The sequence below is a fragment of the Phytophthora infestans genome, genomic scaffold (assembly GCF_000142945.1).
Source record: "Phytophthora infestans T30-4 supercont1.41 genomic scaffold, whole genome shotgun sequence".
Taxonomy (NCBI): Eukaryota; Oomycota; class Peronosporomycetes; order Peronosporales; family Peronosporaceae; genus Phytophthora; species Phytophthora infestans.
The window spans coordinates 389,865-413,157 of record NW_003303718.1 but is presented as its reverse complement, the minus strand read 5'-3'; the positions used below and the strand labels follow the sequence as shown (position 1 = coordinate 413,157).

The window sequence follows — 23,293 nt, the reverse complement described above, 5'->3', positions numbered from 1 at the left end:
CTGACGCAGCGATTTCAGCGGGGATACATTCACTGCTGCAATGGCTTTGACGAAGCATTCTGCATCACGGTCCAGATTCAATCGGATGCGAGTCTTCATGAAAGATAATCCTCATAAGTGGGGAAGCAAGCTATTCATGCTGTGTTGTTCAACGACGGCGTATTGCATCCGGTGAGTTACGAGTGTTCCAACAGGAGCACTGTTTTTTTTTTGGCTCCTAAGTATGCTTAACATGTACCTGACATACTAACCCATTTGTAAACATGTATGGACAGTTTTGAGGTCTACTGTGGAAAACAAGAACATGCGGGTGTCAGTGGCGCGTTGACAGACTATATGTCTGGGCCAGCAGCAGTTATTCGCAATCTCACGGAGGTGTTTGGGCCTACAGGACCCGGCACAGGTGCCATGAGGCTGATCGTCACTGACCGCTTTTACACATCGGTTTCGCTGGCAGTGCAGATGCTAACCATGGGTTTCTACAGTGTGGGTACAGTGCAGACGGATCGTCTGGGGCTGCCAGCGTCTCTTGTTGGCGAAAAGAAGAAAGGTGAGAAGAAGAAAAAGCCTATAAAAAATCGCCCAGCACGGATCGAACGTGGTACGTTTGATGTAACTGAGCACCGGCAGATCCCTGGATTTCGGGCGCTGCGCTGGTGGGATAACAAAGCGGTGTATATGCTTGCATCCGGGGGAAGCGTTGAAATGGATCGCGTAGTGCGGCGAGACAAGCAGACCGGCGAGCAGGGTGAAGTTGCCTGCCCACGAGTGCTGAAAGATTATCAGACGCTCATGGGCGGAGTGGACGTTCACGACCAGCTTCGTTTACAAAGGTAAGTGTGCGTACAGTGTATATACATCTTACTTCGAGTTCTAAACGTGTATGCACATGCTTCATAGGTACTCGCTGCAACTTGCTATCAAGTACAAGAAGTACTACAAATCCCTATTCCTAGGGCTTGTCGATCTCGCCATCATCAATGCCTATATCATCTACAATGCTCGTCGCGTTGCAGATGGACAGCGCAAGCTTAGTCACGTGAAGTTTATCAAGCAGATGCACTTGGAGTTATGCCAGTTGCGGCCCGACGATTGGGAAGGACTGTTTTACGACGAAGATGCGGCAGCAACACCGTCAAGATCTCGGTCGAGAACGCAACAGCCTGGACACATTCCTGTCCAGAACGACGAGTGGCGCCCCGGTAACAACCAAGCTGGGAGGAAGCGTCGGACCCGGGTATGCAAGGTGTGCTCATTGCTAAAGGGAACAGATGGGGCGCGTGGCGGGGACTCCTCAATGTACTGCAGTGACTGCAAGCTGGCGACGCCGTCGAAGAAGCCGAAGGCATGGCGTGTGTTCTTGTGCGACAAGGCTCGACACAGGCACAACGGCGCCCTCATGACGTGCTTTGATATATGGCACAGAGTGTGGCGAAATGGTACGCTCCTCCCCAAAACTGCGAGAAAGCGGAACATTCGCGCGCGAACCCCAGCTCAAGTATCATTGGCTGCAAGTGACGAGGAAGGTTGTGTTTCATCGGATGACGAGTCGGCGGGTGCAGGACAGACCTCGCCAAAGCGAGCGCGTACGGTCGAGGCGGAGGAGTAATCGATTGTTGTGTCCGTAATTGTTTTGATTTCAGTATACTCAGTTTCAGCAATCACAAGACTGATCAGCATCTGTATTTGAGTAGCACGACTTTGTTCTATGAACGCCTTCTTTTAACACGGGAATGCACCTGTTTTATCAAGGTGTATACAGGCTCCACGATAACACCGCCTTACTTGCTGTTAATAGCTTGGAGATACACGATTGCAGGATGATGTGATTTCTGAGACTAGGTTAAGTGCACGCCTATCCAACATACACGATATCAAAAAAGCTTAATTTTAATATGTTAACCCTTACCCGGAGATACAAGTTTTTTAGTCGGATGGGGGCGCGGAGAATGCTTCGAGCTCAAGGGGTTAATATAAAGAAAACACTCGAGGGCAGTTCAGAGCAAAGGCAATTTAATCCTTCACTTTTTATGCTCAATATCGATGAAGTGAGACACTCGGGTGACTAGGTGTTAAGCATAACAAATCTTTAGATATCACAATCGGACTTACCATGGTATTTGCTCAAAAGTTCAATATGGAACAATACCCTAATTCTGCCAATTCTGACAATAGTCTTATTGAGGGCCGGTGTACGTGATGTGGGTTCGAGTCCCGCAAGTGCATTGGAGCAGGGTTGTCGCTATGCATTAACGTATGGCTAGCGATCCGCCCTAAAAACGTAAGTATGTAGCTTGTCATTGACACAACGTTCGATCTCACCGAAACTTACTCGAATTGTGTCTATTTTACTGTTGATACTTAAGCGGTCCGAGATTGTGACGGGGTCACACAGCACCTTGCACAGAGGAAGTGCTTAAGGGTATTTACTATCCGAGTGAACGTTAGTTCACGTGCTCCCGGTCTCAGTGGGAACGGTTTGCTACTTGATAGAGTAGATGTAAGACTGATGTATTTATGAGTAAGGTTAGCTTGGATCCTTTACAAACTAAAGGTAACCAATAGTGGAGCTAAGTAGCCATGCCCTGACTGGCTCCGAGAGCACCTGGTACCGTGTACCAGGTGTCCACAAGAGTGACGGGTCACTCTTTATGTAACATGGGGCACACTGGATTGTACCCCGTTACATCCTCCCCCACTTAACTGAGAATCACCTGATTCTCCAATCACAACTGATTCTCCAATCGGAAGTGAGTAAAGGTGAATTCTCACACTGAGCAGCCACGAGACTGGCGCGGCTCTCAGTCACACTCACAATGACTTGTGCTCCCAAAGCTCACTGGGATTTGCATCCCTATGATCACAACTGTGTAGACCGCAAAGCCTACACTCAGAGCTGCCTTAGCTCCTGCGCTAGCGCGCGTACAGTGCTTTGGCACAGGGTGCAATAGCATCCGAACGTGTGGCATTCGCCCACAGTTCGCACCAGGGGACACGACAGTCCTCGCGAACGCGTCCGGAGCATGGTGTCTCCCTCGAGGGGCGACACCGAGAAGGGCAACACCTGTCCCAGCACTAGTGGGAGCTCTCAGCTCACCTCGGGCCATGCCTTTGGATCCAGCAAGGGTCCATCCTTGCGGGCAGAGCTTCTGCCACGCTCTCTTCGCGTCTTAGTCGTCATACCAACGACGCGTAGGTGTCCTTCATCGACACCGTGTACCGTGACGGTACACAACCGTGGTGCAGGTGTACTAATCTTTGGTGCGGTACGCCCACCACAAGGTTGCCATGTTTGGCGGCAACAGCTTCTGCTGTACTGTCGCCTGAATGTATTCATGGCCAGTGCTCGCATCATGCACGACGCATGTGCAAGCACAGCGTACAGGTCCATGGGCCCGTACACGAGGTACGCAGTGTACGACACGTACCACAGCTACCATAAAAGCTCCGTGTACTTCATGTGTGTCAAGCACGACGAGCTTATTACGTGGAACTTCCGGCAGGCTGCTCGACAGCAGCCAGTGCCGATGCACGGTACGTGCGTTAACTCACAGCGTATACGCCCAGAGCGCAACGGGTCGTGGTATGGTGCATATCCTTTGCACCCATACCAGTGTCTATTACAGACACCATGTACCTTGATGGTACTCGACCGTGGTGGGGCATATCTCACCACCATGCCACTGCTGCGTTGGTGTCTGATATTGACCCCGAGTACTCACGGGTATCAAACCATGGTGAGGCAAGTAGCCATCACCACGGTGTCATGCTCGGCGCGGCACCAGCTACGACTGCGTGCGTTGCCTCGACCACCACCTGGTCAGTTGTGTGTGCACTCGTGCACCACACTTGGGTTATGGCTCCACGGCACATTTTACTCGGCGCGTTGCGTACATCACGTACCGCAACCACTTTGTCGGTGGGTGAGACGTTCCGTTCACCCTACTCGACAGGCCATTCATGACCAAGGGACCTGTGCAGTGATTGCACCAGGTCCGCGCTTCGTCTCGTGTGTGGTTGCATGCAGCCACAACATCGCTGACTCACTCAGCTTCCGAGGCACCTAGCGTCAGTGGCTTCCGTCGCCACTCTGTCTTGTTTGGCTAGAGCTGCCGCAGCGCTAGCCCGGCTGTTCGCCTCCAGGCTGCAGTCGATGTACATCAACGCCTGGTTCCGTAAGGAACTTGGTCTTTCCTCAAGACCAGGGAGGAAAGGTATTTCCGAGCCTCTCCCCCCCCCCTAAAACTTGAGCCTATTGAGTCTCTCGTGGCTTGTGATAGCCACTGGCAGCACGACAGCTACCTGCCTCGTGGAAAGTCAGGGAGGAATGGTATTTCCGAGCCTCTCCCCCAATTAATTTCGAGACTACTGAGTCTCCCGTGGCTTGTGATAGCCACTAGCAGGCACGACGGCTCTCCGCCCCGTGCACTGCGCCGGTATGGACGACTGCGTCGGCCGTGTCGGCCGCAAGCATCCATCCTTCGCGTCAGCAGTTTGAGTCTGCACGACTTGACGTCGAGCGAGTCGCTCACGTCTGGCGAGGTCAAGACAGCCTCGCGTCTCGAGCTAATGGTTCTGTGTGCGGAGCTATATTACCCGCCTTAATTGTGGAGCTATGTTACCCACACCGGAAGCGCTTGCAGCGACTTCCTTATCAGTGATGGTCCGAGTGACCTTGCGTGGAACTCTGTTACCCACGCTCGGAGCACCGAATGTCGGTCTCTTTAAGCTGCTTCGCTGCTTGCGGAACTTGTTACCCGCAATGTGGACCTATGTTACCCACCTGGTGAATTGTTCTTCGGCACCACCACTGTCGAAGCGCATCCGGCGCGACGACCTTCGGTGTTGGGATCAGCTGGCGTGGCAGACCCGCACACACACCGGACAGAGTTGGTGTCCACCGACCGAGTCAGAGGAAGATGGACCCTGGACTCCGATTCGCTTAAGGCGACGTCGGCCTGAACAAGGTTCAGGCCCGACTTGCGGCGGTTAACGTGACGTGGCACTTCGTTACCCTCGTCGTGATGTCTCGTTGACGACATCAGAGGCACTCAAGACCTCGTGTGGCACTTAATACCCACGCAGGAAGCCCATTCAGCGCATTCCTCTGCAGTTAAGGTCTGGGCGACCGTGTGTGGGTCCGTGTTAACCACACAGGAAGCGCATTCAGCGCATTCCTCTGCAGTTAAGGTCTGGGCGACCGTGTGTGGGTCCGTGTTAACCACACAGGAAACGCATTCAGTGCATTCCTTTGCGGTTAAGGTCTGGGCGACCGTGTGTGGGTCCATGTTAACCACACAGGAATCCCATTCAGCGCATTCCGCTGCAGCTAAGGTCTGGGCGACCGTGTCGGTCCGTGTTAACCGCACAGGAAGCGCATTCAGCGCCCTCCTCTTCCGTTAAGGTCTGGGCGACCGTGTGGTCCTAAGTTACCCACCTGGTTAGCGCTTAAAGGCATAACCACTGTCGAAGCCCGTACGGCGCGACGACCTTCGGCGTTGGACGCTGCGGATGTAGCAGGTCCACACGCCGGGCAAAAGACCCATGCCCGTGGCATTGCAGCAGCGATGCATGGTCTTGCTGTACGCAGAGCTGTCGGCGCGTCGACAGCTCCGTGACGCTTCTGCCTGGTGGTCTGTGTCAGACGCCGCAGTCATGACGGAGGTGGGAACATGACTCACCAATGTTCCGCCATAGACCTAAACTTGTAGGCCCTTCTCAGTATTGCCACACCAAAGTCTGGGCTGTGTCTTATGTTCGGCACAGCCACGCGAGAACTGCGAGCTAAAATCCACTTATGTACGATCTACGGAAATACGATCTGGTCTATTTCTAAATACCAGGAAATTTGTAAGCGAGTGGCTCGACGATTACAGGACCAAAACGTCAAATTTGGTCGAAATTCACAATATGCCTATTATAGCACGAACAGAGACACGCGAATGCAAACATCAAATCAAAAGAGCTGCGGCACACGGGCGCCGATAATCCAAAACTCAAATTCTTTTCATCCAATACCACAAAGTATTGTGTTGGGTACGCGACAAAAAGCGGCACCGCGGTGCGCGAGTACATCGAGCCCAAACGCTCAGGTCCGCTGAAGATCATTCGTACCTCCTCCACCGTACCAAAGGCTAGTCCACCAAGGACCAGCCCACGACCGTTACTCTGACAAAAAGTGCAGTCGGGTGTCGCTATGCCAAGCGACGTTCCGGCGGAGTATCAACGCCCCAGAACTCATCAAACGCTCAAGGAGTACCGTACCCCCGTACACCGAGTGTACTACCAGCAGCCCATCACTGCCCTTCACCGGTTTGAGAGAACCACTTCTCTGGGCTAAGTCCCGTGGTGTGCACTACCTGCACATCCATCACGAAGACTTAGCGCTCTTCGGTAGGGCATACCGCCTCTACTGGCGGTCGGGAAGTCTTCGTCCACCTGGCCGTGGCCTGCGCCACCGGACCTGGGGTCCACGGGCTGTCTTCTTCCCGAGGACTGGCGAGGGACACAAACGCTGGTAGTGTCCATGTCCGCCGCATCCATAGCAGCGGTCCCAAGCTCTCGGCTGAGCTTAAGTCCATGGTATGCACCGGTATCAACGGGCTGCGTGACAGCAGGAGCAACATCGTCATTGCTGCTATGCTCCGCCTACCGAGGAACGCCATCCTCATCGTAGCGACGTTCCTCTTCCCGAGGAGTACCAGCCTGCTTGTGGCTGTACTCTTCGTGGAGGGCGATTCGAATCGCCTCCTCCATAGTTGTCGCTTGCACCCGAAATAGCTGGGTGCGAGCAGGACCGACCTTCAGGCCGTCCGTGAAGATTGTTGTTTTGATGTCTTCAGGCAGAGGATTCCCTGCCAGAGATGCCACCAATGTGCGCATCTTTTGCGCGTACTCCTGCAGCTCACGTTTACCTTGCTTACACGCGAGAAAGCGTGAGCGCTGGCGGAACTCGTTGTTTCCCGGTAGGAACGCGGCTCGAAGCTGCTCACACAGCTGAGCCCAGGATGCAAAGCATCCAGGAGATGTCGTCTCCTTGGTATATGCCCAGTGCTTGGCACGTCCACCAAGGTTGTACAGGGCAAACGCCACCCGAACTGGCTCGTCCGAGATGAGACCCGCCTTCATGGCGATCTCCATCTTCCCCTCAAACGCGGGGACCTTCAGCCATACCGGCTTTGGCCTGGTTGCCTGGGGAGCAACAATCGAGATCTCCAAACTCCCGCGGACGTGAGCGATGAGACCATGCTCGTAGGTCTCAAACGCAGCCACGCGTTCGCGTCGCTCGGCAGGCGTCACCGCAGCCAAGCTGCGAAGGACATCTTGTCCAAAGATGCCTCCCATCTTCCGAACAGACTCGTACTGTGAGTCGTTCAAGCGAGGAAACTCGCTTCGATCCATCGTGGCTCAAACTTTGAGCGCACAGAGGATTCAGGTAGTTCAATCTACCCGCGATAGTGTTGGATTGACTACGAGTGCTACCAAGTGTGACGGGGTCACACAGCACCTTGCACAGAGGAAGTGCTTAAGGGTATTTACCACTCGAGTGAGCGTTAGTCCACGTGTTCCCGGCCTCAGTGGGAACGGTTTGCTACTTGATAGAGTAGATGAAAGACTGATGTATTTATAAGTAAGGTTAGCTTGGATCCTTTACAAACTAGAGGTTACCAATACTGGAGGTAAGTAGCTATGCCCTGACTGGCTCCGAGAGCACCTGGTACCGTGTACCAGGTGTCCATAAGAGTGACGGGTCACTCTTTATGTAACATGGGGCATGTACCCCGTTACAAAGATACCTCTCTGATTGTTGTTTTCTTACTCTGCGGCTATCTTACTGTTGGTCGTATTACCTCGTGTCGCCTTGAAGAGGTTGTTCCAATTCCGCAGCGCCTTGATCTTGTTGTTTTTTACCGTCTTGACATTCTTGCTATCGATCTTCATCATCATCTCAGCGGTTAGAATTTTGTAGCCTACGCCTGCAGTCTTTTTCTTCTTTGTTTTGACGGCAGGTGCGGGCAGCGTTAGGATCTCACGCCGGATATCCACTTCAGCTTGCAAGCAGGCTGCTAACCGAACGTCTGCTGGTCCGTTCCTTAAATACAGAACCATTCGATGTTGCATGTTTACTAACGACAGTGGGTATAGGCCGCAAACCTGGAAACTTGACTTGATGCTGGTAGCAAAGTTGCACCGCCGCCAAGTCAAGCATTAAACCCTTACTGCCGTGGCTTTATCAATGGTGTAACCTCCGTTGGTATCTTCATCAACGAGCTCATTCACCAGATTTTGCAGTCTCCCTTTGAATAATGTAAACACAGTCACATCAAGTGGCTGAATTAGGTGTGTAGCATTTACTGGGTGGCAAACCAAGACGACATGCAGCCGAGCCGCCAGCTCGATCGTTGAACTTGAGTAGTGCGATCCGCATCCATCCATTACCAAAATGAGCGGGCGCCGCCAACGGTGCTTCCTTAGCAAAAACACCGGAGTCAAGATTGGATAGATCCATGCTCAAGAATGCCGTCGGAGTGGTTGTCACGCCACCACCATCAACCTTACATTCGTTGAGGATATCCAGTTTCACTGTTTTCCCAGGAAGGATAAACACATGAGGCACGACAAACCCTGATGCACTTTCGCACGCGATGGTGGTCATGTGAACGTTTGATGCGGTGCATGTGGTCCATACATTTTTTGAGCGACGAACAGCAACAATCTTGTTGCTCCTCGTAGCCTCGTAAAATACCGCCTCGTCCAAGTTAAAAACCTTATCCGCTGAGGCTTTTGTCTCGATGATAACTTTGGCGAGCGAGTTGAAAAGCAGGCGGATGTCAGAAAGGTCAACAGTGTTGCGTGTTTTGCAGAGAGTTTGCACATTATATCCGTGAGATCTGGGTAACGTTGCATGAAGCGTGTGTACCAACCGTCCGTGACAGCCCGGCCAGCGACTAGCTCAGAAATGCCCTGGGCTTTTTTATGATCTCGGGTCGTCCGACTGGTTGGTGCACAATCTGGCGTCCAATTATCCAGTCATGAATAGTCTCTTCTGTCTCAGATGGCAGCAAAGGTCGGACAACGACGGTGCCGCGTAACGCCATTTTTGCATTGGTAACCCACTTACGCAAAGTGCTAGCGGGGATCTTGGATTCAGACGAGACTCCTTCGACAGCGTACCGTCCAGTACTCACTGGACTGCTAGATCAAGCTCTTCTTGCGTGTAGCTCGGTGCCATGTTGATTATCGTCGTTGCTGTCAAGTTTCGAAATGATGGCCATTCTGCGGGGTGCGATAATTGCGGCATTGTAGCCATTCAGCACGATTGAATGTGACCTTTCGCAATGGCGGGAATTAATTGGCGCCAAAATCAATTGTGATTTGAAATAGAGACTCACATGCTTTGTAGTTTTCGCCAATTACATTGCTGAGTTTCATTAGGACGATACGATTCGATTCGATACAACACGAAAGCGGTTGGCGCCACAAAAGTGGTCGCAGACCTTATGAGAAATAACAGTGAGTTTTACTTCTTTTTGGAGGGTCAATTTGTTGTCGTTGTCTTGTGCAGGTGTCATTTTTGATTAATGAACAGTGGCAGCTCTAGCACGCGGGCGACGACAGACATGACTGCCAAATTGTCGTCGTCGAGTCGCACTCGCCGCTTCGATTTTACTCTACCTAGGTCTGATATTATGTGGAAGAAAAAAAATCACTTCGAAAAGAATGACCTTATCGCCCTGGTCGCGCGCTTCCATCTCCCCGACCCTTTTCCCACCAAGCAACGATACCAAATCTCAGCATTCGAAGCTCTATGCATTTTCCGACGGCGTATGGCATATCTCGCACATCTTAGCGACCTTAAGGACCTTTGCGGACGCGATGAGACGGCAATTTCTACGATATCCAACAATGTCCTCGGTGTTTGTACGCTTCGTTTAAGCATCTCCTGGAATTCGACTACTTGGGCTTGACGGAACCAACGCTGAGCACATACGCGAACGCGATTTACGCAAAAGGTATCCCGCTTAGGACGTGCATAGGCTTCATTGACGGAGCCGTTCATGGAATTTGTCGCCCAGAAAAGAACCAGAAGTATGTGTACAATGATCACAAGGTGCATATCATACTTTTTCGAATGAATTTTGTCTAATTTTTACTTTCTCAAAACATTACTTTTTTTCGATGCACCTAGAAAAGGTTTTTGCTTATCACTACTTTGCTTCGCCGGCAGAAAATTCTTGTCGCTGGAGTCAATTCCAAGCGACACTCCTACAACAAGAAAGTGGCTACAGCGCTCTACTTTTTATGGTCAGCTGGAGGATATCGTTCCTTACGCAGCAGCGAGCTGTTTCGAACTCTTAGTGCCCTGAAAACGATGCTTCATCGTCCCAAACGCACAGGTAATATAGTTTCCGCTGCCCTCGACGTTCATGCGAACACTGGCTGTGATGGTGCGTCGGAAGCAGACTTCTTCGCTAGCTTTCCGCGGCTCTTCGACTACAGCGAGGCAGATAAAAGGGCTGCGTCGTCCACCGAGGTGCTAAATGCCGAAGAGGGTATCGGCGTTGCTGGTGGCGCCGTCGAAATCTGGGCGAGAGACACAAAAGTGGCGGGCACGTCGCCGGCAGTATCTACGCCCGACAGCTGGCCCTCAAGGCTTGACATCACCGGTATTTCTTTCAGAGCTGCTTTAAACGTAGATGCCAATTGCGACAACGCTTCGCCGCTGTCGAGACCTGCTTCAGCGCGCGGAGCAGCCCTCTTTGGATCCGCTGACAAGACTGGCAATGTTCAACTGGTGTTGCACCTATTCGATTGGTTGAAATTTAGCTAGAGCATTTTCTGTGGCGGACAAACCAGATCTGGAGATGTTGATCTGCTGCCTCCATCTCTATCTCCAGTATCGTAGTGAGCACGCTCTTAGAGAAAACACGCCTTGAAGTACCAGTCCGTGGTGGCCCTCGATGGTTTATTATTTCATCTCAGCGGCCCATATCCCGGTACATGGCATGATGTTTTTTAAGCGAAGTGGGCTTCTGGATATTAATGAAACATACCTTACTTGCGGAGAAAGGCAATTTGTGATGTACAGAGATCCTGCTTACGCTAAAATAATCACCTTTTAGCCCCTTGCAAAGGTACTGGGATTTCTGAAGATGAAAAGGAAATTAAACAAGCGCATGAGCAGTGTTCGGATAAGTGTTGAATGGGAGTTCGGTAAGATTGCTCGATATTAGGCGTTTGTGGACTTCCACAAGAACCAAAAGTTGCTTTTGCAAAGGGTTGAGAAGATGTACATTTATGTTAGCAAATGTACACACATGTTGCTATGGAAGACAAATTTCGAAATATTTTCAGCTTGACCCTCCAAGTACGGATCAGTACTTACACAGTAATCAAAGTTAAATGCCAGCTCAAACATTTTTATTCGTCTAACTTCTCAGCCAACATAGCTAGAAACCCCATTTGGGGAGCCATCATCGCCATAAGGGCGTCTGTTTTCTCACTGTCTTGCTTCAGCCTCTCTTCTTCAAAAGCTAGTTGTTTTTCTTGTATGTCGAGTTGACGATCTCGCCGTTTGTCTCGTCCTAGCTGACCTTCCGATTTCGGCTCTAGATACTCAAGGATTGCATCCGTGCTAGTTCGTTTCGTTTTTTTCACAGCTTTCAGCATTATAATTGCCGTCATCTTCACGAGCACGCCGCATTCCAGCCATCGCATCGCGCACTACTGGGTTAGACGCAGCTTCACGTATCGCTGCTTCCTTTTTTCCTTTTCAGTTTTTTCAGCCTTCTCCTGTGCATAACCATCGCACTAAAATAAATAAGGTTAATACATAAATAATTGACTAAATTTAAAATATTTTACCCGTTCCCGGCATTCCGTAAGAAGCTGCTCCCGCTCATGGTACTTCTCAGCAGTTCCTGATGCGCGGAGGGACTTCATTTCCTCACGCCGAAATGTATCAAGGAGAATAGTGTGGTGCAGTGATTTATCCGTAATTGCCGGCGGAAAGAGACCTGGTCGCCTTCAAGTTGTTCAAGCTATGAAGGCTCGGTCACATGATGTACGGTGACTCCAAGGTGCAAGAGACTCGACAGCGTCAGTACCGAATACTCAGCGAATATTGGATAGTCCAGATGTCATTCTATCCAGGCTGTCATTATTATTTCTAATGGACTGGTCGAATTCGCATTCAGCGGCCAAGAACGGACCATCTACGGCACGAGCCCTCGGTGACGGTTGGGATGAGTTCGCGGAAGGCTCCGCGAGCCTTTGAAGGTACGGTCACCGTCTGGGAATGGGCGCGAGCTGTTAAACATGCGCATGCGACGGTGCAGACGACGCTTGGCGTGCAAGAAGATCCATAACGGATCATAGCTCACCTGATATTTGTATACATAATTAGGACTTCTTATCAGGAAGGGCAAACGCAATTACAGAACAGAATTTCCACTCAAGCACACAGAGCGCCGTCTGGCTTCAAGGTAAGCGTCTGGTCAAGCATGTTTGATGTTATGTCTGTCGGTGGACTCAAAGCTCTGTAGCGAGAGTTCATCCGGCAAGGCCAAGAGAGTGTGTGTTTGAGCGATTACTATCGGGAGGCTTATGTGACGCCTTATTGTTGCCTATATACACGACTGGGACTGCTTGTATTGCTTCCCTTTATTTTCCAGCCGAGTGTTGAACACTCGGTGCACTCGTAAAAGGCTTATCCGTGCCTGGTACCCTTCCGCTGTTGGGACCACGAGAATTCATAGCACCTATTAGCTTTGCTCGTGCAAGTAGCGTACTCTTACTTTTACTGGTTGGCCAATATAAGTAGTTTACAAGGTCCAGTCTGTCCCGGTGCAAGGGCAGAACTGGGGTCTTCAGGTCCGCCCGAACGATCGTTTACTATCCTAGTAGACGTATTGTTGTGGGAGCGTCCTAACTACATTTGTAGCTAGAGTTCACGTGGGAATTTCAGCATCACAACAGTGAATCGTCGCCTGCAAGCTTTTCTGTCAGCAGTAGAAGCTGATATGGCCTTTTTAGTCCATTTGCTATGTTTTCCAAAGCGGTATTGGTATCTCCGTGGGCTGCTGTCCAAGGCGTATGCGCAGCAGATTATTTTAGAAGGAGCACGTCACTAGATGACAGAGAGCGGAAGGCCTTCTTTCGTTTGGGCTTTTGTTGCGTGCCTTGGTGATCTTGTGTCGTACTGGTGCCTGCAGCATCAGGTGGAGGAGGGGATTCATGACTTTCACACGACATGGCCACTGTGGACGCAGTAACCACTAATTCTGACTGTGTCTTTTGTTAACTATAGACAGGACGCAAACGCGATTTTATTTGAGCTAATTTTAGTGTGACACCCTAACCGCAATGAATGTAAAGCTCACTGTGACTTTTCACAGTTTCGAAACGATAGCACAATGGCTCGGATAAAGTTGGAAGAAGACAGAAGTTGACAAGTACTTTTTCAAGGAAATACTGGGTCACTTTAAAACTCACCTGGTACATCGCCGGATGCTGTTCCTGATCAAATTACCAGTACCGATATATATAAAAAAAAAGTATGACGAAGAAGCTGGTTACCTAGAGGACTACGCCGGGTCTGTCTCACAGCCCCCAACGACAGTATGGAAAAACCGGGGATAACCCCTGAATTGTGGTTTTCTCACCTGGGGACCGTGGGATGAACGGATCCCAGGATACCACAGATGGGGCAGGCCAAATGTGGTGCTCGCCGTGTGGATTCCAGAAGCACACAAAAGCTGGATGCTGGAAACGTCTCGTATGTGAGAAGTGCGGCAAGAAGGCCATCGCGGGGATCACTGTTTCTGCGTGTGTCGCAGCTGTGGCGAAATCCATGATGCTGGCAAGTCTCTGACGGAATCGTTCTACAACCAGATCCGCCAGTGGTTTGGTCCAGTCAAACACCGAGGGATGTTGCCCGAGGTGGCTGAAAAGATGTTAACTTAGGACGCTCACCGGGTTGGAACCCGGTACGAGTCGAGCGCTCTAGAAGTTGCATTTACGCATATTTATGCAAGCGTCGCTAGATCCAGGTAGCAAGCTCCTAGATCCAGTCGATAATACAACGTGATCCACATGAAATGTCTGCTGCCAAGGTCTCTTGTTTACACCGGGTGGATGAGTTTGCCAGATCCGAGGTATCTTTGACTTTGGACTAACAACGGGAAGAAGCGCACTGCTATTGCAACATGGCCAATGCTTTGAGCCTACCTAGGGTGAGGTCATCACGGATCCTTGCCAGGTCACTGGATCCCGTGGATTTGAGAATGTTGGATCCATGGACCTACTGACAGGGGAGTCCTGTGGATACTGAAAGTTCAATGCCCCAGGAATATGGTTCCGACAAGCCAAGGTGGGAGGCAAGATCAGCAATAAAAAGGCAATCCTGCGCTTAGACAGTGGTGCCGAGGTATCAATATAAGATGTCGCCTTTGCTCGTAAGGTCGGGTACCAAGTCGATGGGAGCCGGATCCAAGACTGCTTTGTGATTGGAGAAGGCATATATAGGACGAATGGAGGGACTCGAATCAAGATTATGTTGGCTGGATGCTAAGTGTATTGGCTCGATATTTGGGTTGGGGGTCTCGCTGGTCAAGACACTATTCTTGGCATGGATTCTTGGTACCAGCCGGAGTAAGACTGGATCTGGCAGATGGGACACTGCGCTTCCCAAATGAGGTACGAATCCAGCTCAGTGGACGTCGACCGTTATATAGGGCCACGATGAGGATCATAAGGGCGGACAAATTAACTTGAATAGAGCCTGGGGAAACCTGGAAGCTACCGGATCGACTGAAATGGGTGGATCATGAGAAGCTGTGGGTCACTCGCGGCGAAAAGTGGGTGCCCATCGTAATCCAAGGACCGGGTCGATCACAGTACCTCCAAGTTATTATTATCAGTGACAAGAGGTTACTACTAGATCACTATGAAGAAATCTGACGGATACTGGCAAGGGGAGGTTTCCCTAGACGACCTGAGTATGTGTCAGTTGGATCTCGTCGCTAAAGAGAATGGCACAATCTGGCATATGACGCGACTACCGAAACTAGATCCCTCGGGGAGGAGGACGTTCCGGCAGAGCCGACCGGCCCCTTGGTGGACCGACCCTCATATCCAACTCCGCGAAATATCGTGCTTAGAGGCTCTCGGACGAGGATCCTAGTGGTGGAGGCTGGACCTGAGGCAACTGGAGACACCCATCGCGGAGGATCTCGGGGAGGGCATGTCAGTGATCCCGGAAGTACCACTGACCACGGAGAAGTGACGGTTGATGAAATCGAGGTGGATACGGGAGCGGACGTACCCGCGGAAGTTGACCAACTACGCCAGAAAGTTTGGGAGAGTCGGCAACTGCTAGTTGGTAAACGTAATGCGCTACCACCAGCAGCGCGCGGTGTCAAGTGTAGTATCGATGGTGGCGACGCAAAACCGATGCTCCGAGGGTGTGGAAGGTAGCACCCCAATTCCGCGGAAATATATCAGATTTGATTTGGGGTCTGTTGCGAGCCAAGATCATCAGCTACTCGACACCACCATGGGCTTCACCTGTGGTGATCATTAGCAAGAAGAACTGGGAGGATATACGCTTGTGTATTGACTATCGACTGGTTAATGGTCTGACTAGGCTGGTGGTGTATCCCGATGCCTCTAAAAGTATCTTGAACCGATATTAGTTTTTGGTAAAAAAAAAAACGGACTGAAATAGCTTACATTTATCAATATTATATTATGTGTACAGTAGTAGCACAGAAGCGCTCTTCGCCAACGATTTGATTGTATCGAAGATGAGGCTCGAGCAACGGTTTTACAGGAGACTTTAGCACGAGTCGATAGGAGACAGGCACTTGTGATCTCCATTCATGCGCCGCTCAAAATGAAATTAAAGAGCAAACTTGAGCACTTCACTAGACTCCGCATTCTAAACAACACGCAAAACAAAATGATACTTACGTACCATTTAGAGCTATCGAGATAATCGAGCTTAAAGTTGGCCAATTGGTTTTCGCACTTAACCGGGACTGTGACATTTGTCATAAACTTCCATCGAAAAAAACTGTAAAACTACGAATCCCTAAAATTGAAAAAAAAATTGAGCTCACAACACTCCTAAATGTACAGTGTATCGTCATTTCGAGGGCCCATAAATGGAAAAATATTTTTGAGCGACCACAACTTCTTTAGTTTTAAGCATTTTGTAGCTTATAAGGGCTCAAGAGATAGAGGAGACACCCCGCTTTCGTTTAGAGTTTGAAACGTGACGTTTCTTTCAAATTATCTAAAATTGGCAAAAATAAAATCAATAGGTTTTTCAGCGAATGTAGAAGCAGTGCGTTGTAATTCGTTGAAAAACGCAATGTGACTTGTTTTCAAGTGCTCAGATTGCTAAATATTAAATAGTCGCAGAGACTTTTATATCGCAGAGACTATTAAATATTAAATAGTCTCTGCCAATCTGAGCACTTGAAAACAAGTCTCATTGAACGATAAAAAAAAACGCCGAGTATCCGCTGAATGCTTACCTGCAGAACGAGACCTTGCTTGACGTGAAGCTCACATTCATCAATTTGCTGGACAAAATGAACCAGTACATCGACCACACCATGCTCAAGGTGCGAGCAACAGCAGCCTGAATCAGAACTTGAGTATTGATCGTCTACCAGTCTAACCTATCTTTGTGGCATCACCAGGCGGATGCTCTGCCTTCGCAGATCAAGACACTATGTCAGGAGGCTGCCCAGTATTCTTTCTGCTCCGTGTGTGTCAACTCGTCGTACGCGTCGCTGGCCCGCAAGGTGGGGGCGCTTGTCACAAAAGAGATGTTATTTTCTATTAAAACAAAGGTAATAACTTGTTATCTTGTTGCAGACCTTGGATGAACTGGAACACAGTAGCAAGCCGCATGTGAAGGTCTGCTGTGTCGTGGGCTTTCCGCTTGGTGCTGCCTCAACTGCCACCAAGGCGTTCGAGGCTCAGCAGTGTATTGACGCCGGCGCTGAGGAGATCGACATGGTCATCAACGTTGGCATGCTACGAGCTGAGGAGTTCGACTTCGTGCTCAGTGACATCCGCGCTATCGTGCGAGTGTGCAAAGAACGTGGTGCGATCAGCAAGGTCATCCTCGAGACTGCGCTGTTAAATACGGAGCAGATTCGCAAGGCCAGCGAATTGGCCATCGCGGCCGGCGCCGACTTCATCAAGACTTCTACAGGTTTCTCCTCACGCGGTACGTCTGTCAGCTTGCAATAGACGTTATCGGACGTGTTCCAGGTAGTACATGTAGCTCTGCTGCTAGCCGACTAACTGTTTCTGAATTTCAATCATGCAGGTGCCAGCGAGGAGGACATCAAGCTCATGGCAAGTATCGCTAAGCCTGCTGGAAGGCAGGTGAAAGCTAGCGGCGGTATCCGCTCAGTTGCTGACGCGGAAAAGATGATCGCGCTTGGGGCCACGCGTCTCGGTACCAGTGCCGGTGTCAAGATCGCCCAGGGTCAGCAAAGTACCGACACGTACTAGATACTACTACAGTAGTAGTATTAAGAGTCGACACATGGCTGGGAATACGGTTTAAATTTGTTCAAAGCATTGTGTCCCCAGACTTAAGAACTCAGTAGATCTGAAGTATTTAAGTACTGTAAACTCGGCGACAGGGTATTACATGTACTGTCAGATCAGCCACCCACTCATACCCATTTGTACTAACTACCGCTACTCCATAGCTTTTTCCAAACCTATGGACTAATTACAAACCCGTCGTCACTCTGTCGACCCTGCGCGATCTCGATACCGACACTGGTGCCAAGACGTGCCGCTCCAAGTTCGATCATTTTCTGAGCATCTGCCGCTGTCCGAATGCCACCACTGGCCTTGACCTTCTTGCCAGCGGGCTCAGCGATACTTGCCAGGAGTTTGACGTCCTCCTCGCTGGCACCTTTAGGGCAAATGAAAAGTTAGTCCAAAGCATTGTGGCGACTTTTTATTGCAGCGTGACAAACGCACCACGTGTGGAGTAGCCCGTAGACGTCTTAATGAAGTCAGCACCGGCAGCGATGGCCAACTCGCTGGCCTTGCGGATCTGCTCTGTGCTCAAGAGCGCCGTCTCCACGATTACCTTGCTGGTAGCACCGTGCTCCTTGCACACGCCCACGACAGCACAGATATCGCGCAGCACATAGTCGTACACTTGACCGAGAAGCATGCCTACGTTAATAACCATATCAATCTCCTCAGCGCCGGCATCCAGACATTGCTGGGTTTCGAAAACCTTGGTCGCCGTCGTAGTGGCCCCCAGTGGGAAGCCCACAACGCAGCAGACCTTCACATGTGGTTTGCTCCTGTCCTTCAGCCCATCCAACGTCTAAGGCAAGACAGTATTTAGTGACAGTATTCATCACTAACTCGGCCAGTGTAGCTTCCTGACCTTCCGAGCCAATGTCGCGTACGACGCATTGACGCACACAGAGTAGAAAGAATGCTGGACTGCCTCCTCACACAGAGTCTTGATCTGCAAAGGCTGGGCGTCTGCCTAAGGATGGCGCAAAAGTTCGGTTAGAGATAGAGGCGACTTTCATTCACATTCCAGCGGTCGCTGCACTCGCCTTGAGCAGGGTATGATCGATGTATTGGTTCAGAGTTCGTGGGCAATTTGATGCGGCTTGGGGAAAATTAGCGGTGTCGAAAAATATTTTTTTGTCTTCATCCGACGCTTCCACGTATTGTTTCCAAAGTCTTGTGTGGCAAGCTTCATGATGCCGCTTGTAGTTGTCTGTGCGGAAAGGGGAGCGGAAGTTGTGCACATTCGTCGTTCGCTTCCGCTTCCCCTTCAGATTGGCTTCACGCCCAAATTTGACACAAAACTTGCACGCGACTAACAGAGCAGTAGACGTCTCTGGGTCCCGCTCAACAATTTCTAGACCGTACTTGACATCGTGGCCTCGCTGAAACGGAGTCGTCAAGCCTGCAGGCATGCTGCATTTAACGATAGAAAAGAATGAGCGACAAAAACTAAATCTAACATGAAACTATTTTCGTCCAATCATGTCTCTACATTATCGCAATAAAGGCTAATAGATGTCTTAAAGTCTACCTAATACTTAAGTAAGAATAAGTATAGTGGTTCTCACGGTTGTTAAAACGAAAATATTTTTCTCACAAAAATGTTTCGTCGTCCCCTGGTGCTGCACTCAGCAAATTCCCCGTTTGTGGTTTTCACAAGGATACCCCTCGAAAATAAAGGAAATTCTGACAGGGAGACCTATCAAAGCGGATGTTGGAAAGGGATCGATTTTGAAAATACCCCGGGGAGAATGCAATGTGATTCATAGAAAAAGAAGCTGGCTATCACGCGTCACACACTACGTGATCTTGGAGGCTGCGGCGGCCACGGCAGCTCCCATTAGGCCGCCAGGACGAGCGAAGCGCAGCGAGTGCACCACCCACAACGACGAGCCCAATACCAAAGCCGCGCCGCCCTGGTGGACCATCGCCAGCGGCGTCGGCACCTCATTCACCAGCATTGTCGCGCCCATGAGCACCTGTCATCCAAACCGCGTCAGCAAAACCAAAGCAAGCACCACGAAATAATGCGAGCAACTGCAATACCTGGCCCCCAACTGCTGCAACTGCCAGCATCATGGCACGCTTGGCGTCCTCTGGGATGTTCGTCCAGATATTGGGCTTACGTGCCTTCACGAACACCGCAGTGTAGGCAGCAAACGTCGTCAGGGCCAACACGCGGTGGTCAAGCTGCACGAGAGCTACATTGTCGTGGAAGTTGCGTAGAAACGGCTTCAGATATTACAAGAAGTTAGCTCAATACTGCGGGTGTGTTGAATTAGTCCCTACAAAGACCCAACCTTTTGCTCGAACAGACCACGCGGGATCCAACGATCGCCCATCTTGGGGAACGTTTGGAACTCGCGACCACCGTCGATTTCCGCCACCAGGGATCCCGCGAAGACAGTACCAGCGACCAGGCCAGTCAGCGCTACAAAGTGTTTGCGAACCTCACCCAACTCTTTTAGCACACCCGGCGTCATGAGTCCTCGCACCGAAATCGCTCTAGACACGGGCGAAACGATCCCAAGCCCCGTCCAGACAAGAAGAGAGAAGTTCGCGAGCGATAATGCTGACTGCAGTTGTGGCAGCAAACCGTGAGCTACGTGACGATAGACAAGGCTATTAACTAATGTGGATACACGTACATGAACTGGTAGGAAAAAAGTGGCTCCTTCGAACACCGGCGGCTGATCACTTTTGCGTTTTCCAGCAGGCTTGACGTTCTTCTCCACCATTTCTCGGCCGATGTACAATTGAGTTGCTCCAAGCCCAGCAACGAGCGCCAATGGAGCTTGCGCTGGGGTCGGAATCTTGCCCTTCATTGCGAAAAACGTCAGCGGCCCCACGAACGCGAGAGCCGTCACTTGACCGAGTTTGCGGTGGGCCGATTCCCACTTGTAGTTCCGCTTGAAGTCCTCGAGTGTCTAGCGGATTAGCATTAGGAGTCGATTTTTGTGTCCACAAATGCGTGAAGCCTCGTCTTACCATCGGGGTGCGCTGGGAGCGAGCGCAGAAGTCACGATAAACATCGAATTCATCGTGCCACTCGCTCTCGGTCTTCGGTGAGTGCATGAAACGCGGCTTCCAGTACAGCGTTGACGCCCCAGTCCGCGTAAGGCGTGCCGCAGCTCCAACAGTAAGCGTGGTTGCCACCAACCCTGCTGTGCCGAAGAGCCACCACGGCAATGGCGATTGCATCATAGAGTTCTTTGACTTCTCTAGCATATTCGACGACCATGACGCGGAGAAACGCTACGTTGCAACACAGGAAAGGAAAACTCAGCGCAGTATTGCCATACCAATAGAGTGGACTAAACCTACCTTTTGGAGAGGATTCTGCTGCGGCCGCAGCGATACACTGCTCAATGGATTGCCAGTCATGTTGGACTTCATCGAGCTCACTCTCAACGTCGAGAAACTACGCCCTCTCTTCAGCCCAATATCTGGTCAGTCAACTCTGACAAACACTACGTAGTACTACAGTACATCAAAGGACGATGGAGACGCACCAAAAGCAGTTGAGACGCCATTGTTGAAACCTGGACGAAGGCAACTTTGCTCGATTCGCTGCAATTTCAATTGTGAGTAGAGGTGGTTTGCTGCACTAAACGATCCGACAGTTAGGCCCGGGGACACGACGATGAAAGATTCTTTCTCGAGTCTGCCATCACGAACAATCTTTTGCCCTGGGATGGTACATTTTTAAGTAACTGGTGCATTGAACTTTATACTAGCAGACTGCACCGTCGCTCTATCGTCGGAGCTTATTGCATCGAAGCCGAGGTGGGGGCTGTGTATGCAGTCAGAGTGATCGGCGAGTCACCGGAGCATACGGAGAACGAGGAGGTGGCCGTCGCGGCTGCGCAGTCAATCTGCGCGGACGCTCCCTCGCTCGTGATGTTTGTCGGCTTCTCGTAGCACGTACGGATAGCCGACAGTTGGTTGTTGCCATCCACAGCCGAGCACAACACCATGACACTGTGGCCGTAGAGAGCCTCAATCTCGGCCAGAGTCGTCTGAGGCGTCGACTGAGCTGCCCACTTGTTGATCTGCTCGGTGGCTGAACTGATGCGGTCCGCCGTGCTCAGCGTAGCAGTGAAGTACGTGACAGCAGCCGAGATGTAATCAGCGTCGTCAGCGGCATAGCAGAGACCGTGCTTCTGGAACTCGTGGTTGTAGATCTCGCATAGCGATTCGTACGTAGTGGCTTGCGTAGCGTCCACCCACTTCTCACCCATGGTGGTGAGTAGGCTGCTTTGGGCGGCAGCGAAGTCAGCGGCGTTATAAGGGTCGTTGGCCACCGCTGAGCTCGGATTGCAGCAGCTCACGTAGCCATCGTTGTAATTGGGCCACAGACCGTGAATCGTGAGCTCACTCTTGACCACACTCTCCACGCAGGCTGTGCCGTTCGGGTACATATCGATGTTTTGGTGCGAAATAGTGGAGTCGACACCCTTTAGCAGGTCACGGCAGAACTGCGGCACGAAGAGCTGCTCCAGGACCATATAGTCGAAGTCGCCCGGGACCATCGACTTGGCGAGGCAGGCAGCGTCCGAAGTGAGGCACGTCTTGGACGGAGCGGAGCAAATATCCACACACTGGTTGGTGGGGTCCGACGGAAGCCAGCCACCGGCATAGTTGGTGGCGGCTGCGCTCGAGGGCCGGAGAGTGGAAGCGATGAGGGCAGTGGCGAAGCTGGCGAACATGGTGGGGCGATAGCGGAGATCGTCTTGCGCTCGAGTAAGCAAATTGTGATGTGGTCTTCACAGTGTGAAGACCTCAGGTTCGGCGCCGCAGACGGAGCCTTGCATCTAAGTTTCGTGGCGAAAAATCCCGCCTGTTGATTCAACAGTAGTGTTGAATGCACTCGCCAGTCACTGACCGATCAGCCACTTACAATTACCTAAATCAGTACCGGTACTAGTGCAAGATATGTTTTGGTCCGTCACTTAACTCTCCTCTTCTGTTCCAGTAAACCGGTACATGTAGCAGATTTGCGATACAGTACATGTATTGCCCAACAATTTAACTTTTTCCTAACACGTGACCTGCAAACCCAAAATAAGAAATATTGTCTCACAATAGCCCTTCTAAATTAGATCCCCGCTTCTAAAAAGTATCACAGAATACCCGCTCTGCATGTATTACATGTAACTTAGCCGAGTGCCGCCGCTACGCGGCGCGAAAGAATGAATGTCGTTCCTTGTATTTGGCCTCCCGTTCCGCTCGCCACGGGCTCGCTTCACTACTCGCACGGTAGGTTGGCAGATTTGGCTCAGGCGGGCCCAAAGGCCCGCAGGGTTGCAGAAGGTGCCGATTTGGGCCGCCTCGCTGCGCTCGGCAGCTTTTAGGCCAATCGGGGCCACCTTCGCTGCGCTCGGCAGCCAGTAGGAATATTTAAATTATTTTATCCAATGATTTGTCCGGAAAAGCGTGACAGGCACGACAATTTAGTGTGACGGACAGACAGGTTGCTGCAGTAGATGTTTAAGACTAGCGGTCTGGGCGTCCGCTCCGCGGACGCTAGGGCATGGTTGGTTGGTGTAGAGAGGGCCGACCACCTCCGCTGCGCTGCGGTAGGCTTAGAATTTCTACTCAAAGCGAAGCAACATATAGTACATGTATACTGTGAGCTGCGTATTACGGTTCAAAACAACACCGCACACAGTATCCTTAGTGCTAACATGTTATGGTAGACACGACCAGGGTTTAACGT

At 50.9% G+C, this 23,293-nt stretch overlaps 4 protein-coding genes across 4 annotated transcripts; 1 reads left to right on the top strand and 3 right to left on the bottom strand.

Annotated features, from left to right (window-relative positions):
• Nucleotides 1–16,497: 16,497 nt before the first annotated feature.
• PITG_16018 (deoxyribose-phosphate aldolase) lies at nucleotides 16,498–17,629 on the top strand (the record flags this gene model as incomplete). The annotated part of the gene is made up of 4 exons (XM_002897754.1): nucleotides 16,498–16,631; nucleotides 16,710–16,814; nucleotides 16,888–17,245; nucleotides 17,348–17,629. 4 exons carry the CDS (start codon nucleotides 16,599–16,601, stop codon nucleotides 17,533–17,535), a joined length of 684 nt encoding a protein of 227 aa, XP_002897800.1.
• A 213-nt stretch (nucleotides 17,630–17,842) lies between these two features.
• Nucleotides 17,843–18,986, bottom strand: PITG_16017 (deoxyribose-phosphate aldolase; the record flags this gene model as incomplete). The annotated part of the gene is made up of 3 exons (XM_002897753.1): nucleotides 17,843–17,943; nucleotides 18,019–18,353; nucleotides 18,892–18,986. 3 exons carry the CDS (start codon nucleotides 18,984–18,986, stop codon nucleotides 17,843–17,845), a joined length of 531 nt encoding a protein of 176 aa, XP_002897799.1.
• A 387-nt stretch (nucleotides 18,987–19,373) lies between these two features.
• On the bottom strand, nucleotides 19,374–20,802 carry PITG_16016 (cytochrome oxidase assembly protein, putative; the record flags this gene model as incomplete). Its single annotated transcript, XM_002897752.1, has 5 exons — nucleotides 19,374–19,553; nucleotides 19,621–19,806; nucleotides 19,875–20,150; nucleotides 20,223–20,501; nucleotides 20,563–20,802. The coding sequence occupies 5 exons, from the start codon at nucleotides 20,800–20,802 to the stop codon at nucleotides 19,374–19,376; spliced, it is 1,161 nt and encodes a 386-aa protein (XP_002897798.1).
• A 467-nt stretch (nucleotides 20,803–21,269) lies between these two features.
• PITG_16015 (ribonuclease, putative) lies at nucleotides 21,270–22,318 on the bottom strand (the record flags this gene model as incomplete). Its single annotated transcript, XM_002897751.1, has 1 exon — nucleotides 21,270–22,318. One exon carries the CDS (start codon nucleotides 22,281–22,283, stop codon nucleotides 21,342–21,344), a length of 942 nt encoding a protein of 313 aa, XP_002897797.1.
• Nucleotides 22,319–23,293: the final 975 nt, after the last annotated feature.